This window comes from Ursus maritimus, unplaced genomic scaffold, assembly GCF_017311325.1.
Source record: "Ursus maritimus isolate PB19 unplaced genomic scaffold, ASM1731132v1 scaffold_12, whole genome shotgun sequence".
NCBI classification, from domain to species: domain Eukaryota; kingdom Metazoa; phylum Chordata; class Mammalia; order Carnivora; family Ursidae; genus Ursus; species Ursus maritimus.
The window spans coordinates 46,705,925-46,725,624 of NW_024423564.1; the positions used below are offsets into that span (position 1 = coordinate 46,705,925).

A 19,700-nucleotide genomic window follows, 5' to 3' on the forward strand; every position below is an offset into this window, starting at 1 on the left:
TAACACTGTCATTAAATTAAATTTCCATGGAGGTTCCCTCATTAATGAATTATAAATTCTTTCCATAATTCCCATTTCATCTGTCAGCAAGAGGTTATATAAGACTATTCAAAATATATTTAAAAATGTTTAATTAGAGATATGAAGAAACATTTTATAAAGTTTTAAATAAAATTAAGATTAAGTCATCACAGAGGTGACTGGCTGGCTAGGTCAGTGGAGCATGCAACTCTTGATCTTGGGCTTGTGAGTTCGAGTCCCACGTTGGGTGTAGAGATTACTTAAAAATAAAATCTTAAAAAAAAGAAGAATAAATCATCACATAGGTGAGGGCCAAGATTTATTTCTTTTAACAATTAGGTTTTAAAAATTATGTTTTATTACATACAATAGAAATGAATACATTCTTACTGGAAAAACAAAAACAGGTGGTATTACGGTTCTCTGATGAAGAACTCAATAGGAGATCTCTCTCTTTCTGTATCTCTATATATCCACATGTAGATATATGTATATCTAAAGATATGGATATAGAGAGAGAAAGGGGGAGGGGTGTGGGAGAAATTGATTTATTTAAAGGAAGTGGCTTATATGAATATAGGCACTGGCCAGTCTGAAATCTTTAGAGCAGTCTACCAGGTTGGAAATTCAGGGAAGAGTTGATGTGGTCTTGAGTCTAAAATCTGTAGGCTGGAATCTCAGACAGGGTTTCTGTGTTGTAGCCTTGAGGCAGGATTGATTGCTTTTCCTTTGGGAAACTTCAGTCTTTGCTCTTAGGCCTGCATTTGTTTGGATGAAGTTTACCCACATTATGGAGAGTAATCTGCTTTATTCCAAATCTACTTATAACTGTTAATTACACCCAAAAAAATACCTCTACAGCGACATCTAGGCAGATGTTAGACCAGACAGCTGAGCACCATAGTCAAGCCAAGTTGACACAAAATTAATCACCTTATAACCTTATACATAAACCTGACAATTACCCCTTTGTTACTACTCAGTCCCTAGAGTGCTTTGGTAGAGGATTATGCATTTGTATATGCTTTAGATATTTTTTATTCTCTGCATACATAAATATGTATCCATAGTAATATGTAGCTTTAATTGTTGTTTATTTTTTCTAGTGTTATATTGTGTCTATTGTTTTGCATAGTATGTTTAGAAAGCTTTTTCTTATCAGTAGTACCACTTCATTCTTTTTAGCAACTGCATAGTATTCCGTAGTATGGATATATTGTGGTTTATTTATCTAGTCTTTTATTTTTGGACATTTTGATGAATGACACACATTTGTGTCCAGTTTTCTGTTACAAATGATGTTGCATTTACTATCCATTTACACGCCCTTGCATTATCTGTTATAGATAGCAAAAAATGGAATGGCTGGATTATGAAGAATATATACTTAAAATTTTTATTAATATGATTTACTTTTAATAAATGCTTTTTCATTATAAGATTTCAAAAACTGAGAATTATCTCCTGAGTATTTCTCAACCACAGATGAATTCTCACTATTAGATGTAGGCTCATCAACTTTATTTTCTAAGCCTATTTGACAACAGATAGTATTATAGGATTCCCAGTTGTGAGCTCCCACACTGCAGTCCGTTTGTTGGCTTGAAGTCTTATTTGTTTGTCCTGTGTTCTCTGGACAGCATTAGAAGGATCACCTCAAGAGAAGATAAAAATTGAAGCTGCTATTCATCTAGTGCTACTGCTAAGCAGCTCAAAGCTCTTGAACAGCGTCTAGGTGATCTTCTTAAATCTTTGACAGGTAAGGAGGGAGTCAGTAATACTTATGGTTCCCATTTTGTAGGTAGAAACAGATGCAGAATGCTTTACTTTTTGGTGACTAGTAAGGCCACCAAAAGCAAGGTGGACATGGAAACCACTCTAAACTTGTAGTTTTGGAATGCCAGAAAACATCAGTAAGATGGAGACCAAGTGATTTGCATGCATGTAGAAATGGGAAGCTTGTTTTCAGTAAGTTATTGATCATGGTTTTTGTAGTAAGGTGTTTCACCACCCATGGGTCTGAAAAAGGTGAAGGTTAATGTTGAAGGAGTTCTTCTTTGAAAGAAAATAAAAACTCTTTCCTTGATATCATTTATATCACTTGAGTTTCCTTATCCCGAATCCATAATGTAAACACTTAATTGTAATTGTATTGGTGAGCAAGACTATTCTGTTGTTCTCTCTTCTTTATTGAAAGCAGCAAGCAACTGTAACTTGAAGTTAGATTTTGTTAGAGAATAGAGTATTGGAGCAGGTAATTAATACTAGTTGTGCTAGAGATTCCTATGTGAATTAGAATATTTTTTATTCCATTTTTTTTTTTAATTTTTAAAATGGGAACAGTAATTATCACTGACCCCTCCTTGTTACTCATGATGTTTGATTGTCAGCTAAATAAAGTTTTCAGATAGCTTTGTGCTACTTGGGAGTAGATTCTAAAGGAATACTATGTGGCATTTTGATTTAGATTTAATTCATTTGCAGATTAACTTCCATACATCTTGTGTGTTTTAAATTTTCCTTTACAAATGTGAAATATATGATTTAGATATTTTTCAATTTAATAGAATCTGTAAGACAATTTGATAAGCTCAGTTACCAAAGGACATTTATTTTCACCTAAATGTTACATGTTTATGGAAGAACATGTATGTTACTTTGAAACTTTCTTTTTAATCTAAGATAAACTTAATTCATTTTATTATTTTAAATATTTGAATATTTTATTATTTTGATTATTTAATTTCGTTTTAGGAGAGAGTAGGAAACTTTTTGGCAGACTTTTATCTGGTGAATGGACTTGTTTTAGAATCAAGAAAAAGAAGAGAACATCTTAGTGAAGAAGATATTCTTCGAAATAAGGCCATTATGGAGAGTTTGAGTAAAGGTGGAAACATAATGGAACAGAATTTTGAGGTATAATGTTTATTTCTAATTTATAATGTTTTAAGGAGAGAGAGGGTAGGCTTCATTCCTGGTACTCGGTGAATTTATATACGTACACGCATAGGGTTATTTATTTATTTATTTACTATATATCACCTCTTATTTTTCTTTGATAGGGGCTTTGGTGATTTTTTGTGAATGTATTCTTTGTCTTTGAGTCTTTGCTAATAGATTAAAATAGTTTTAAAAGCATGAAACCCAGTGTTAATTTTTAATCTGTGTCCCTTTACATATCTTCTTTTTCCTACTTCACCAACTGAAATCTTGTGCTGCTTTAAAGGCCCAGCTAAAGATTTACCTCCCTTATGAGGTCATTTCTAATCTATACCTTCTCATAAGTTTTATTTAGCATGTGTATATTGAGAGCATGCTATATGCAAAGAATTGTGGGACAGTAAGGAAAGGGGAGGGAGAGGAAATACAAAGGTATATGAGACATCATCATTGCCTCTGCAATCTTATTCCGTAATAAAATGAATTTGATGGGGTCTTAAATTTACTTTTTATTTTGAAAATTTTAGATTAACAAAAAAAGTACAAAGAAAATAGTGCAAAGAATTCCACAATACTCTTCATCAAGATTCCCCAAATGTTAACATTTTACTACAGTTGTATAGCAGTGTTTTTCAAATCGAAGGTGGCATAGGGACCCCTTAGTAGGTTATGAAATTAATTTAGTGGGCTGTGACCACCCTTTTTAAAAGAGAAAAAATTAGAACCTAAATAAAGATGTTAGAGTAAAACCAGAACACATGACCCAGTATGGGTCATTACTTTATGAAATACTACTTTCAGGGGTGTATGTGTTATATAAATATGCATATGTATGAGTGCTGGTTTGAAATGTCAAATATGAGTCACAGTTGTAAAAAGATTAAAGGTTACTATGAGGAGGCTTGAATCCCTTGAATGTTTAGTTTCTCTCCTATAGTATTGTGCCAGATTATATTTTAGGGATAGATAAACTTTTCAGAACAGTACGGCAGGTTCCAGCTAATTCATGGTAATGGCTGTACGTGCCTGGAAAACATTTTAATGTTTCGAAAGTTCATGTGTTTAGTGAATCAGCTATAGTTTAGTTAAATAAGTAGAAGATATAAAATGTCTAAGAATTCTCATTAAATGTTAAAGTTGTGATTATGCCAGTGTAGTGTGATCCTGTTGCCTCCTGCCATATCGTCTTTGTACACCTTTTTCTTTTGTCCTTGGGATAGAGCTTCACAGGACTTCATTTTCTGGAAGCCTTCTGGTATTTACTGATCTCATGATCAGTAAGAGATATAGGACACGATATGCTCAGGAAATAGAAATGCAGATGGACTGAGAGAGGGAATGCTGAGCTCAGTCTCCGACAAAGCTGCTGCCCTCTCCCATTGTTGACCAGACAAAAGGCCATTTCTTTGGACTTGCATTGTGATTTAAATTTTATTGGACTTGTTTTTTAAAAAATGATTTTGTTGTGGTAGTTATTGCTACCTTTGTTTAAGTTTGGCAATAAACTATTTTGGGATGAATACTTAGAAACAAAACTTTATAGAATTGAGTTTCATGGGCCAATTGCCTTCAGTTGTCTGATTTGTCTACATTTAAGCTTAACAGTACACAACATGATTTTCTTTAGGGCAGAGATTATAACCTCATGCACCTGAGTTGTTAAAGGGGCCTTCAAATGGCATTTTAATCAGCAGTAGTTTTGAACTCTGAACTTAAACATACTTTAATTCCAAACGGGTATATAATGGAACAAAATAATATGAAATAAATTAAGCTTTTGACTTCTGCTCAGAAATCAAAGGAAACATTTCCTGTGTGAAGCATAATCCCTTGAACTGTATAGTTCTTGACAAATATTTAAAATCAACTTGTCAGTTTCCACAGAAGATAAAAAACTTGGTGGGCTTTTGTTAGAAGGATGTTGGATATATAGATCAATCAATTTTTATATAAAGGTCTGCCTGATTTTTCTGAATTCAGCTTTTTACTTTGAGATAATTATACACATCCATAGTCACAAGAAGTAATACAGAGAGAATCTATATACACCTCACTCAGTTTCCTCAAACGATAACATTTTGCAAAACAGTAATATAATATCATAACCAGGTATTTGAATTTATAGTCAAGATATAAAACATGTCCATCACCACAAGATTCTTCCTATTTCCCTTGTATAGGAACACCTTTTACCTTTTTTGTGCCTTCCCCGTCCTTTATCCCTGGCAACCATTAATCTCTTTCTCCAAGTTTTTAAATTTTGTCATTTCAAGAATATTATATATATAACCTTTTGAGATTGGTGCTTCCCCCCCCCCCCCACTCAGCTTAATTCCCTGGTAATTTTTCCCAGCTGTAAATCAGTAGTTTGTTGCTTTTACTGCTGAGCAGTAGTCCATGGTATGAATGTACCATAATTTGCTTAACTAGTTACCTGTTGAAGGACATTTGAGTTGTTTCTAGTTTTTGGCCATTATGAATAAAGCTGCCATAAACATTCACATTACAGGTTTTTGTGTGAACATAATAAGTCTTAATTTCTCTGGGATAAATGCTCTCTTTGGGAATGCAGGAAGCTGGCTGCTTGTGTGTGTGCTTGAGGGGTAAATGGGCAAAGGGACCCTTGGGGAGTGGGCTGTAGGGTCCTCTGTGCCCCACTGCCCTGGTGGCTGTAGAGGACGGTTCATGCCAGTTGTCTGATTTGTCTACTCTGTGTACTGTTCATACTGTAACGAGGGCCCAAGCAAGAGCACCTGGTTCTGGGGGGGTCCCAAACAGACGAGGTTCAGCCAGTCACTTGCCACTGGCAAGATCCAAAGGCAGATAGACGAGTGGTGGTGAAGTAAGAAAGGACTTTATTTTGGTGAGGTCAACTCCAGGAAGGCAGCTAACTGATGTCTCAAAGACTATCCAAAGTGCTGAAAATACTTTTGGGTTTATGTAAGGAAAATGTGGGACAAAGGTACGTGGGTACGTGCTGCTGGACAGTAAAGGGTCAGGTTGATCATTGCCTTTGGGTCAGTCATGCAGGGTCTTGCTGGTGTTGGGGCAGTTCTTATTGCTTGAAAGAGTAGCTTAGGTTTCCATCAAGGAATCCTTTGCCTGTAGGGTTTTTTTGCCTGAGTTAAAAGATAACTGGAAAGAAGAACTTAAATTATAAAGTACAGACTGAGGTCAAATGGAGGTAGCTGAGGTCCTTTTTCAACACTCATCTCTAGAATGACCAGATCCTGTCTTTGCTCTGGTCCATTCAGAAGTCCCTCCATAATGAAGAGTTCACATCTCTTCATTATCTCTTCATTATGGGGGTGGGGGAATTCTGTACTCAAGTGCAATTAAAAGTACAATTACTGGGTTGTATGGTAGTTACATGTTTAGTTTTGTGAAAAACTGTCAAAATGTTTTCCATTTTCCATTTTTAGCAGCATATGAATGATTGTTTCTTTGCATCCTTTCCAGTATTTGATACTGTCACAGTTTTTATTTTACCTTTTCTTTCTTTGTTCTTTTTTATTTTATTACTATTATTTTTTTATTATTTATTTTCCCCATTCTGATAGTGTCTTCCTTATTAGCTCATGATGCATAACAAAATACCATAGACTGGATGGCTTAAACCATAAGAATTTATTTTTCACAGTTCTAGAGGCTGGGAAGACCAAGATGATGCTGGCCTATTTGCTTCCCAGATAAGGGTTTTCTTACAGACTTAACAGATGGCTGACTTCTTGATGTGTTCTTAGGCGGGGGACACTGGTCCCTCCTTATCTTATAAGAACAGTAATCCCATCATGTGGGTCCCACCATTATGACCTCATCTAAATCTAATTACTTCCCACAAAAATAGATTCAAAATGGATTAAAGACCTAAATATGAGATAGAAATCCATCAAAATGCTAGAGGAGAACACAGGAACTTCTGTGATCTCAGCCGCACTACTTCTTGCTAGACATGTCTCCAAAGGCAAGGGAAACAAAGGCAACAATGAACTATTGGGACTTGATCAAGATAAAAACCTTCTGCACGGCAAAGGAAATAGTTGACAAAACCAAAACACAACTGATAGAATGGGAGAAGATATTTGCAAATGACATATCAGATAAAGGGTTAGTATCCAAAACCTGTAAAAAATTTACCAATCTCAACACCTAAAAAGCAAAAGAATCCAGTCAAGAAATGGGCAGAAGACATGAACGGACATTTCTCTAAAGACGACGTACAAATGCCCAACGGACACATGAAAAAATGCTCCATATCATTTGGCATCAGGGAAATAAAACCACAGTTAAATCCCACTTCACACCTGTCAGAATGGCTAAAATTAACAAGTCAGGAAATGACAGATGTTGGCGAGGGTGTGGAGAAAGGGGAACCCTCTTACACTGTTGGTGGGAATGCAAGCTGGTGTAGCCACTTTGGAAAACAGTATGGAGGTTCCTCAAAAAGTTGAAAATAGAGATACCCTGCAACCTAGCAATTGCACTACTTGGGATTTACCCCAGAGATACAAATGTAGTGATCCGAAGGGGACCTGCACCCCAGTGTTCATAGCAGCAATGTCCACAAGAGCCAAACTGTGGAAAGAGCCAGATGTCCATCGAGAGATGAATGGATAAAGACGATGTGGTATACATATACAATGGAATACTACTCAGCCATCAAAAAAATGAAATCTTGCCATTTGCAACGGCGTGGATGGCACTAGAGGGTATTATGCTAAGCAAAATAAGAGAAAAGACAGAGAAAGACAATTATCATATGACCTTACTCATACGTGGAATTTAAGAAACAAAGCAGGATCATAGGGGAAGGGAGGGAAAAATAAGATTAAATTAGGGAAATAAACCATAAGAGACTCTTAATCATAGGAAACAGACTGATAAATCACTGAACTCTACCTCTGAAACTAATAATATATTATATGTTAATTAACTGAATTTAAATTAAAAAAAATGTTTGCTGGAAGAGTAGTCGGGAGATCCTGCCAGTGAGAATGTTGGGGATAGCCCTTGGCACCTTGTAGGAGCTGCTTTTGCTGCTCCTCTGTGTTGGTCAGTTCTCTTGAATTCCTTAGGACAGACACGATTTTGCTTGGTTTGTTTTGTTTCGTTTTGCTTTGCTTTGGTTCGAAGCCCTGTGAGGGGGGGTAGGTGTTGTGATACTGAGTCACACTTCTCAGCCACCACTGTCTTGTGTTCCCTACCATCTTGGAGAAATGTGGCCTAGGAAATTGGATGATACCAGTCCACAAGCATACACTTGGCTGAGGAGATGGCAGAATAGCTCCCAGTGGCTCAGAGGAAGGCCCTCTGCAGAGCATTTTATTCTTTTTACTACTTTAGAGGCTGATAGTCAAAGGAAGGCCTTGGTGCTTGTTTATAATATATGCCTATCTAATTTCCATGAGGTGAGGAGACCTATAATGAAGATCATGTTTAGAGAGATGTTTGAAAGTAAAAACGGAAAGCTCGAAGTGCTGAGGAATAAGCAGAAATGGCAGGGGCTGTGGCACAAGGTGATTGTCACAACTGAGTGTTGTATTTAGTTCTAAATTTTGTCCTAGCTAAGGAAAAACTGGCAATACAGGGAATAATACAGTGCATTGCATGAAAGGAAGAGATACAACTGTCCTTCAGAGATACGTAGTTTCTGTGACTGCATGGAGGTGTTAGCTAATACTGTGGTGGTAGTCATTTTGCAATATATAAATGTATCACATCAACATGCTGTACTCCATAAACCCACACAATGTGATATGTCAGTTATGTCTCAATAAAACTGAGGCAAATATAAAACAAAATAAATTTAATTACCTCCCTAAGGCCCCACCTCAAATACCATCACATTAGTGATTAGAGTTTTAACACATGAATTTTGAGGGCATATAAATATTCAGTACATATTAGACAGTAAATAGTGCTGTCTTATTGTGGTTTTATTCTTGCATTTCCCTAGTGGATAGTGATATTTCAATGCTCATCTTTTCATGTGCTTGTTTGCCATAAAATACACAGATTTATATCCCCTCTGATAAAATGTCTCTTCATGTCTTTTGCCCATTGTCTAACTGGATTGTTTCTTTACTGTTGAGTTTTTAAAGTTCTTTATATATATCCTAGATACTAGTTCTTTGTCAGATGTGTGTACAGATATTTTTTTCCCTGTGCTGTAGCTAATATTTTTCATCCTATTAAACAGGTCTTTTGAAGAGCACTATTCACTTTTGAAGACCTATTGAAAAGGTCTTTAATTTTGATGAGGTCCAGTTTTCAATTTTTGTTTTATGACTTCCACCAAGTCTAAAACCTCTATGCTTAGCTCCAAGTCCCTTAGATTTTCTCCTGTATGTTTTTCCTCAAAGTCTTATATTTCTACATTTTACATTTAAGTGCATGAATTAGTTAATTTTGTATAAGGTGTGATGTATAGTCAAGGTTTATTTTTTGCCGTGGATGTCCAGTTGATTTAGCACCATTAAAAAAAAGGTCTATCCTTCCTCCATTGAATAACCTGCTGGAATTTTTATTGGGGTGGTTTGAATTTGTAAATTCAAGTGAGGGGACTTGATATCTTAAAAATATTAAATCTTCTGTTTCATGAGCATGGTATAGCTCTCCATTTATTTAGGTCGTCTATAGTTTATCTCAAGTGTTTTATAGTTTTTAGTATACAAGTCTTACGCATATTTTACTGAATTTATCTCCCAAGCATTTAGTATTTTTTAGGACTTTCATAAATGGTATTGTTTTTAGATTTCATTTTCCAGTCATTCCTTGATAATATATAGAAATACATATGATTTGTCCATATTGCTAAATTAATATATTAGTTATATAGTTTTTATAGATTCCTTAGGATTTTCTACAGATGTTCATGTCAGGTAATAAAGGTTTATTTTTTCCTTGCCAGTCTTTTAGACTTTCATTGTTTTTCTTACCTTATTGTACTGGGAAGTAGTGCCAATATAATGTTGAATAAAAGTGTTGAGAGCACATCTATGGAACATAAGAACTAGAATGATCAGTAGGGGAAGAAAGGGATAAAGAAAGGGGGGGTAATCAGAAGGGGGAATGAAACATGAGAGACTATGGGCTATGAGAAACAAACTGAGGGCTACAGAGGGGAGGGGGGTGGGGGAATGGGATAGACCGGTGATGGGTAGTAAGGAGGGCACATATTGCATGGTGCACTGGGTGTTATACACAACTAATGAATCATCGAGCCTTACATCGAAAACCGGGGATGTACTGTATGGTGACTAACATAATATAATAAAAAATCATTATCAAAAAAAAAAAAAAAGTGTTGAGAGCAGGTGCCATGCCTTTTTCCTGACCTTAGAAGGGATTTTTTTTATATGTGTGAATTTTAAGAAATTATTATACTAATTTTCAATCTGGCATAAATAATTTCTTAAGAATTAGTAAGAGCCATGGCTATATTGTTATTTGTTAACTCTATAATCCTTGTAAGATTACATTTTTATTGTTTTAGAATAAAGAAAATATGTGTCTCATTATATATTGTTTGGACTTTTGATAGGGAAGAACTGAAGAATTACATTTGAGAATCTTTTTGGAGTTCAATTATAAATATTTAGAAGAAATTTAAAGAAAATAGTAATTCTATCAGATACTCATCTATACATATAATTTGATTTGTTTGAATCAGGTAAGGTGCAGGATGAAAGAACATCAAAATAGAATTGATAAATGTAATTATAAAAAAGATACAAATAAGCTGTGCGGGGTGTGTGTGTGCGCATGTGTGTGTGTGTGTTGTTGGGTTTTTTTTTGGCTTAGAGACAATTTGCTAACACATGGAAAGCAACATGAAACTGATACCAGTTTAATTATATTCAATAGTGGGCATTAAAGGAGAAGAGAAATATTTGAATGCATTTTGTAGATAATTTTAGGAATGTAGTTCTTTTAAACCTACATAAGCTTTTTAGGAAAGGTATATATAAATTAACATGTGAAGTTTAGAAATCGAGATTAAAAAGTAAAGGAAGGGATCTATTGAATTCAAGAGACATTTAATGATGAACTATGTTTAAAATTTTAACAGAGTTTAAAAAAACATAATAGTATTGAAATTAATGGCTGCTAGGTCACATTTGATAATACAAAAACAAATCAATTGTGGAAATCAATATATGTTTTATTAACTTTCAAGTCAGGGTGAAATATAGCTTAGTTATTCAAATGTATATATTTTAATTAGTGACCATCATATACAAAGTGTTACATTATATTGGAGAATAACAAAGGATTCTCCAGTGGCCTAATTTGAATGGAGTACCTTAAATCTAAATTCAGTTTCTACGTAGAAAACTGAATCCATATTCACCTCAACAAGTTTTTCTTTCTTATTTGTGTTGGCTTAAAACATTGGAGTTGTTTTTAGCATAGGCATTATATTATTTCATATATCATTTCATTTATTATAATGGCCTAATGAGACAAGTATCATTGCTCCATTTTATAGAAAGGAAACTGAGGTTTAAAGAAATTAATCTATATGGAGTCACAACACTAGAAGTAACTAAGGTAGGTTTTGATTTTAGGACCCTTACCCTAAGATGTTTTTGCTCTAAGTATATTCCTTTCCAGCCTGCCTTTGTTATAGTTGCTTCTTCCTGTATATTCAGATGTTTAACATGTCTTAATAATTCCTTCAAAATATTGGGAAGGTGAAGTTGGAAAAGGAGTGGGGGAACCTTAAGATACAATTCTGGGAAGGATGCTATTGGTAAATGTAGTAAAAAATAAGTATTGTGATATTTTTAAAATTATGGGCATAGAACACATATTAGTAAAATAAATATTTTGACTTTGGAGCATTATTGAAAATTTCAAGAACCTAGAAAATACATATGACTTCTGATTGTTTTCAAAAAAACATGACGATATTGTATTTTGAAGCCACATTTTGATAGAATTTCAGTTCTTAAAAATAAATGTGTAATTCTTTTCAGAATGAATTTATAATCTTTATTGTAAATGAATAGCTTTGAGTTTTTTTTTTGAGGCAAATATTTATTCTAATTTCCATAAGAAATAGCTTACAGGTAGCATTTAGGAGGAATTATTTGCCATTTAACTAGTTTTGCCATTCCTCCTCTTCCTTTACCTCCTTTCCAGACATGTTTTTAATATTTATGACATATTTTTGACAATATTTTTTATAATAAAATCTAAGTGCTCAGAAATTCTTAAGACACCGATACTTGCTCTTATATTTTTGGTGTTCTTTTTCCTCTTTGTTCTAACCAGTTATTGTTGGAGGAGGAAACAATGCCCTGTTTATACCTTAGACATAGAGTCATTGATAAAAGCATTTATTGTGTGCCAACTATATATATAGAGTACTGGGTTAAGGTCTATTAATGCTTATGTATTTTTTCAAATATATAAAATCTAAATAGGAATACATAGATACAAAATACATGAATGTCTTCAACTTCAAGAAACCTTTGCCATATAATAGAATAGGAGCAAACTTAGCAATGCATTAAAAATATATTTTTATATGCTTCAAGGAAAATAGGCATTAGAATTTTTGCATTTAATTATGAAGAAAGGTTTGATGACATTTCTGTTACAGAGCCTGTTGACCTGGGAAAATAACGTTAGAAAACCATCTGGTGTCCTGTGGTACCCTTCATGTCTTCCTGTTTTATTAGACAGCTATGGTAGCAGTGTAGAGGGAACACTGATGGATTTAGGTACAAGTGTCAGTGTATAACAAAGGGTCAGTTAGAATAAACAAACTAGGAAAGACTTTATTAAAATACAATAATTGATACTGTGATAAGATAAAGTACTCAGTAAAACATTAAATTATAAATTAGATTCATTGCAGTTTTTTTATAAGATGGGTAATGTATAATGTACAGTTTAGAAAGAATTCTACTAGAAACAGAACTGCTTAGGGAAGTTTATTACCTGAAAAAATATACTTAAGTGACATACCACGTTATCTAATCATGCCTGGCAAATGAGTCTTTACTATGATAATATATATACGTATGCATGGTAATATGTATGTATACATAATACATATATGTGTGTGTGTGTATACACACACACACACACACACACACACAATGTATAAAACCACTTATAGCCAAATATATGCAAGTATCAATTAGACTGGAAGCAAGAATAAACAAATTTTAAGCAGTGTTCTGAAAGAAATTGGCTCTGGTCTGCTTAATTAGAGATTTGGATGGAGGCGAGATTAGCCTTTGCTATTGTTCTGGGTTGGAGCAGCAGTCTTAAATTTTTCCAGTCTCTTCCCTTAGAATTACAGGTTCTGTTAGCATGTATCTGTTTCCCTTTTGTAGTATCACAAGATACTGTTTTACCTAATATCTTGTTACAGTATTTATGAGGGTCACTAACTACCTTTGAAGCCTGCTCGTCATTCTAGTAAGCCAGTGCCACATGCCATAGTATTAGGTGTAGTATCCCGTTATGTGTATTAAACTGGTATTGATTACTTTTTTCCCATATAAAAATCTGAGTTCATGTGGTTTCTCTGCCTTGCGGGTTAATCTCAGACCTAGTTTTTTTTGTCTTATTTCTCTGCTGTTCTTAGATGTGACTCTTATCCACATGGTATAAGATTGTTTATTACCTGTTTAGTATTCCAGCTAGCAGGAATAGTAATTCCTAATAGTAATTTGGAAGGAGAGGGCTTGCCTGTTTTGTTTGAGAACCCAGTCAGAAGTTGCACACTTCACTGTGCTCACATCCCATTGGTTAGAACTCAGGAACATGGTAACACTCAGCTAGCTGCGAGAATGGCTAGAAACTAAGTCTTTAGTCTATGAAGTCATATGTCCAGACAAAAATTTGAATAGGAGGCTTTTTTTTTTTTTAACCAATAAAGAACGGGAGAATAGACACTGGGTGGACAACTAGTAGTCTCTAATGTCTCATTGGTTAGATACATATCTGATGTCGTTTCTATTACCATGTAAATACTGGTAACTCTTACCCAAAATATGCTTTCAGTTGTGACTTCTCCTAATCATCAGATCTGTAGTACTTTCATTTACTCCACTTGGATAAACATAAGTATCTAAAATTTTAGTATGTTTAGGGGCTTCTGGGTGGCTCAGTTGGTTAAGGATCTGATTCTTGATCTCAGCTCAGGTCTTGATCTCAGGGTTGTGAGTTCAAGCCCCATGTTGGGCTAAATGCTGGGCATGGAGCATACTTAAGTAAATAAAAATAAATAAAAATAAAATTTAGTATGTGTAAATCTGATCAAACAATTTTATTCCTCCTTCCTATCTTCTCTATCTTGAGTGGTGGCACCATTATCTACTACCATTACCCAAGCCAGCAACCTGAAATTTGTCCTTAGTCTTCTTAGCTTTCCTTATCCTGTGTCTGGTCAGTAATAAAATCGTGAAGATTTCTTGAATCTGTTTTGCTCCTTCCATTTTGAAACAGCATGCCGTTATCATTTCTCATTTGGATTACTAAGTTTGTAACTTACACACTGCTCTCAGAGTGCTCTGCCTGAAATACATGAGCTATGTAGTGCCTATGCTCAATAGCTAAAATGTATAGAATAATTACTGCTTGTCAGTCACCGCTTTAAATTAAGTGCTTTATATTTAACAATTCATTTTTATCTTCACAAACCCTGTGAGGTCATATAGTTGTCTCACTAAAATGAGACAAAAGAGGTTGAATATCTAAAGCCGGTTAGTAATTAACGAAGACAGGGTTTGATCAGTCTGGCTCCAAAATTTGTGTTTTAAAAACCACATTATATTGCTCAAAATATTTGTCCATTGCTTCCTGAGTAAAATGCAGTCTACTCAATGCACAAAACCCATCCAAACTACTTTTTCTTGTTTCTGACTTGCTTATTTGCCCCTGTATCTTACTACTTTCTCTTCATGTATACTACTCATACTAAGTAGGTACCATACGCTTGCAGTTTTCCTGTACAGCACATGACTTTCCTCACCATTGTGTTTTCCCCAGTCTCCTTTAGCTGGTTATTTTGTTCTCTTTCTTTTTGACTCCTCTGCTCAGGAACCATGATTACCGGCACTTACCTTTGGCTACCCCAATCTGGGGCAGAGACCCCTTCTCTGTGATTTTATGTCATCCTTTAGATCCCTTAAGCCCCCATCACTCTGGATTATAACCCAATTTCTGTGTGTCTCTTTGTAAACTTTTCAAGAATGAAATTGTTGTCTTTCATACTGCCTGATGCTCCAGCACTGTTAGGGTCCTCCCCGCCGCCCATCTTTCTGATGCTATTCAAAGATCTCAAATCATTTCTAACCAAGAAAAAAAAAGTATGGCCCTTTTTTGAGGCTTCTTTCTCTTTAAAGTGTTTGTATTGTGATATATGACGGTCTTTTGGCCTCCATGACAACTCGATGATCTGATTTTCCTTTTTTCCTTGTTGATTAATATCTGGCTCCTTTCTGTCTTTTTTTCTCCCCCTAATGCATGTTGTTTTTAGAACTAGTTATCAACCCTCTGCTTTCTCACTTTTTTTTTTTTTTTTTTTTAAATCTAGTCAGAGAATTCCCATGTCTTTTAACTCCGACTTCCCTTTTCTTTTTTGTAAGTGTCCTCTGGGAACTTCACAGTATATAATCATGACTGTTATTTACTGAATATTTTCTGCCAGGCATTATGCTCTTTCTATACATTATTGCCCTGAATTCTTAGCTAGGAGATAGGGGGTCATACATTTTGCAGGTGAGCTAAGTTGACGTAAGAGAATGTAATGCCCAAATTCCCATAGCTATCAGGTAGTGGGCCTGGGATTCCAATTCAATTTGTTGTCTTCAAAATGCTTGATTTTTAACAGTTCTAATATCCTGCCTACTAACATCTTATAATATCTAAAACTCTGCTAGGAATGAGACCCTCTCCCAGCGTTAGCTGTTTAGTTTGTGCTTTATATTCGTCCTTCATTTGTTGCGCTTTTGCTCCATGAGTTTGTCTTAGTAGTTGTCCTTAGCAATTTTTAATTTCAGAAGTGCCACTTCCTTAGTTCCTTATTGCCAGTTCATCCTGTGGTGGTACAAATGCCTATTTAACAAAGACAACATGTACGTTTTAAAATCTGACATGACCTTTATCACTATTGTTGATCTCCCTTTTGAGCTTTCTTTTCCAGTTCACATGAATTAGTCTGCTTGTGTTTTTTACCATCAGTTCTCCTTGTCTAAATATATATCTTTTGATTTTGTTTTTGTTGAAATCTGAGCCCCAATCCCTAGTCTCAGTTTATTGTCTAAAGAAGATTGCTTTATTTTCTGAACTTCTGTTCAGTTTTTTGTAAGCTCATTTGGCCTTTAATCATACAGTACTTTGTATTTCTGATGGTTATGTTTGTATGGTTTGGTTTTTTTTCTTCTTCTTTCCAACTCTGAACTGTAAAGTCCTTGAAGTCAGGATTAGTTTTTATATTTCTCTTTAGTTCCCATGTTCAAAATCTGGCATAATACCAGGAACATTTTAGATGATTAAACCATTGAATGAATGGATTTTATTTTTTTGATACTTGTCTGATTTGAGATTTAGAAAAAAAATTGATAATAAATCTTCTGATAGAGCTTAAATCACCATGGAATTATCTTGGAAGTAATTCCTTAAAGCATTATATTGAAGAGATTTAATTTAAGTACATTAGTAATTTACATAGTTTATTGCATGTTTTTATTTTATATCTTTAAAAATATGTCATTTTTCTTTTTTTCTCCCTGTCTCTCTTCCTCTTTCTTTTTTCTTTTTCTTTTCCTTTTTTGGCAGCCGGTTCGAAGACAGTCCCTTACCCCTCCTCCTCAGAACACTATTACATGGGAGGAATATATATCTGCTGAAAATGGAAAGTAAGTTTTTTTGTTTTATTTTATTTTGGAAAGTAGGGCTATTTTTGTTTTATTTTGTTTTGTTCATTGGTTTTTAGAACAGTTTGTAAAAATGTGAATTGGTGTAAAATTATTTTAGAAACAATTTTTAGTATAGTTTTGTCTGAAGCAATTTTTATCTTATAAAACATGGATTAAGCGTGATGAAGGAGAGAAGTAATTCCAGTTACATTTGAATAATTGTGGAGCCTTCTTTTTACATCCCTGCTGCCATTTTATACAACCCAAAAAACTTAACAGCACATTATTGTAAGAAAATATGTGAGGAATTTTTCATTGCAGTTGCTTATTTGAATTTTTCCATTATATGTGAACTTTTATATTCTGTTATTATCCTCAGTCTTTAGCATGGCGAGTAAAGCCATTCACTGTTTTTCTACTTTTTGCCTTTCTAAGCTCATACCCTGTCATTATCTGTTTCAGCCTGTACCAGGCCTCTCCTCGCCATCCTTACATAAGACTTTGCTTAATGTTGTATTACTGATCCTTACTAGAGTACCTATTACGTGATTTGTAAGTAGTAAATATTTATTGAATAAAAGGATGATGAGTGAGCAAATGGTTTATTTTGAATGAATAAATAAAAAGATTTTTTTCTAGCCAACCCTGTTAAAGAAGGTACAGTTGTTTGTAGAAATATTTTTTCCTTTTGGTGGGGAATAAAATATTACCTACTTCCACGATTAGGAAGAAGTTGTCATGACTTTTTAAAAAAAATATTTAAGTTTTATTATTATACTTTTCTAACTTCTCCAAAATGTTTCCAGCTTATAGTAGTCTATAGTTAATATAGAATTCTTTATTCTTTACTTCTTACTGGTCAGTGCTAAGAAGTATAGACAGTAAAGGAGATTGAATTGAATATGTGATTTTAGAGATATACAATATTTTTAAAGTTTACTTTTTCTAATGGTTTGCTTTATTCCTAAAAATAAGCAGAGAAAGACAATTATCATATGGTTTCACTCATTTATGGAACATAAGAAATAGGAAGATCAGTAGGAGAAGAAAGGGAAGAATGAAGGGGGGGTAAACAGAAGGGGGAATGAACCATGAGAAACTATGGACTCTGGGAAACAAACTGAGGGCTTCAGAGGGGAGGGGGTGGGGGATTGGGATAGGCCAGTGATGGGTATTAAGGAGGACACATATTGCATGGAGCACTGGGTGTTATACGCAAATAATGAATCATGGAACACTACATCAAAAACTAAGGATAGGGGCGCCTGGGTGGCGCAGTTGTTAAGCGTCTTCCTTCGGCTCAGGGCGTGATCCCGGTGCTCTGGGGTCGAGCCCCACATCAGGCTTCTCCCTAGGAGCCTGCTTCTTCCTCTCCCACTCTCCCTGCTTGTGTTCCCTCTCTCGCTGGCTGTCTCTCTCTGTCAAATAAATAAATAAAATCTTAAAAAAAAAAAAAAAAAAGCTAAGGATAGACTGTATGGTGACTAACATAACATAATAAAAAATTATTATAAAAATAGTGATTATTAAAATTATATTCAATATGAAATTTGTTGACTTTGATCATTTTTTTCTGAACTTTTACCTAATGCTAGCTTCTTTTTTTGTTACCCTTGGCTCATTTCTTAAACATGTTTTAAGTCCTTGTAGCATAATTTAAATTTATTTCTATACAGAGTAAGGAAAATTAACAGATTCTTCATAGGAAGATGGTAGCATGTAGAAAATGTTTACTAATTTTTGTTTTCTTCCCGTTTTAGAGCTCCTCATCTGGGTAGAGAACTGGTGTGCAAAGAGAGTAAGAAAACATTTAAAGCCACGATAGCCATGAGCCAGGAATTTCCCTTGGGAATAGAGTCGTAAGTTTGTTACTAATATACAAGTCTATGAAAGAAACTAAGAAACCCTAAAGGCTGTAATAATATTTGCATCTGAGTGTTGCGTTTGAGTTCTTTGAAATGAAAAAGCAAATAGCCATTGCTTTGATAGTTTGTGCACCCTTCTAGACAATTTCTGTTTCACAAATTATTAACATTTTTACTATTTTAACCAGATAAATTTTTTAATATTTTCTTAAAATTATAAGAGTAGTAAATGAATCCATGCTTACTATAAAAAAATCTAACAGCATGGAAGTTTATAGAATAAAAATGAGTTTACTTTTACCTCACTAATAGTTAATAGGTGAATAACTGCGGTATTTTTGTCTAGATTTTTCTGTGTGTTTTTGCCTTTTTTTTTTAAATAAGATCGAGGAATAGTTTAGATTTTGTTCTGTGAGTTTTGTTTTTTCTTTTAAAAATGAGTATACCTTGGAGTTCTCACAATAATTACATTTTTATCTCTCTTTTTCTTCTTTCCTTGTTATTTTTTAGTATTGATATACTGTCCTTTATTTTGTCATCTCCCTATGATAAACATTTTGATTGTAGTTTGTCATCATTGTAAACAATACTGCAGTGAACATCTTGAATATATCCTTTCAAACCTGTACTCATCAGATGTTCATTTAAAAAAATCCAATTTGTGGGGTGCCTCGGTGGCTCAGTTGGTTAAGCATCCACTCTTGATTTCAGCTCAGGTCATGATCTCAGGGTCATGAGATTGAGCCCATCATTGTGTCAGACTGCGCTGAGTGTGGAGCCTGCTTAAGATTCTCTCCCTCCCGGAGATAATGCTAAGTGAAATAAGTCAAGCAGAGAAAGACAATTATCATATGATTTCTCTCATCTATGGAACATAAGAACTAGGAAGATCGGTAGGGGAGGGGGGGATAGAAGAAAGCGGGGTAATCATAAGGGGGAACGAAGCATGAGAGACTAGGGACTCTGAGAAACAAACTGAGGGCTTCAGAGG

General features: G+C 34.5%; 1 protein-coding gene across 3 annotated transcripts in view; it reads left to right on the top strand.

Moving 5' to 3' along the window:
- ANKRD13C (ankyrin repeat domain 13C) overlaps nucleotides 1-19,700 on the top strand; it is a 94,409-nt gene that overhangs the window by 55,694 nt on the left and 19,015 nt on the right. For 2 of the 3 annotated variants that reach the window (XM_008690726.2, XM_008690725.2), the window contains exons 9-11: nucleotides 2,776-2,937; nucleotides 16,765-16,844; nucleotides 18,605-18,703. In XM_008690726.2, coding sequence (XP_008688948.1) covers nucleotides 2,776-2,937; nucleotides 16,765-16,844; nucleotides 18,605-18,703 — 341 coding nt within the window. The remainder of the gene's footprint in view (nucleotides 1-2,775; nucleotides 2,938-16,764; nucleotides 16,845-18,604; nucleotides 18,704-19,700) is intronic. The other variant, XM_008690727.2, reaches the window with a different exon arrangement.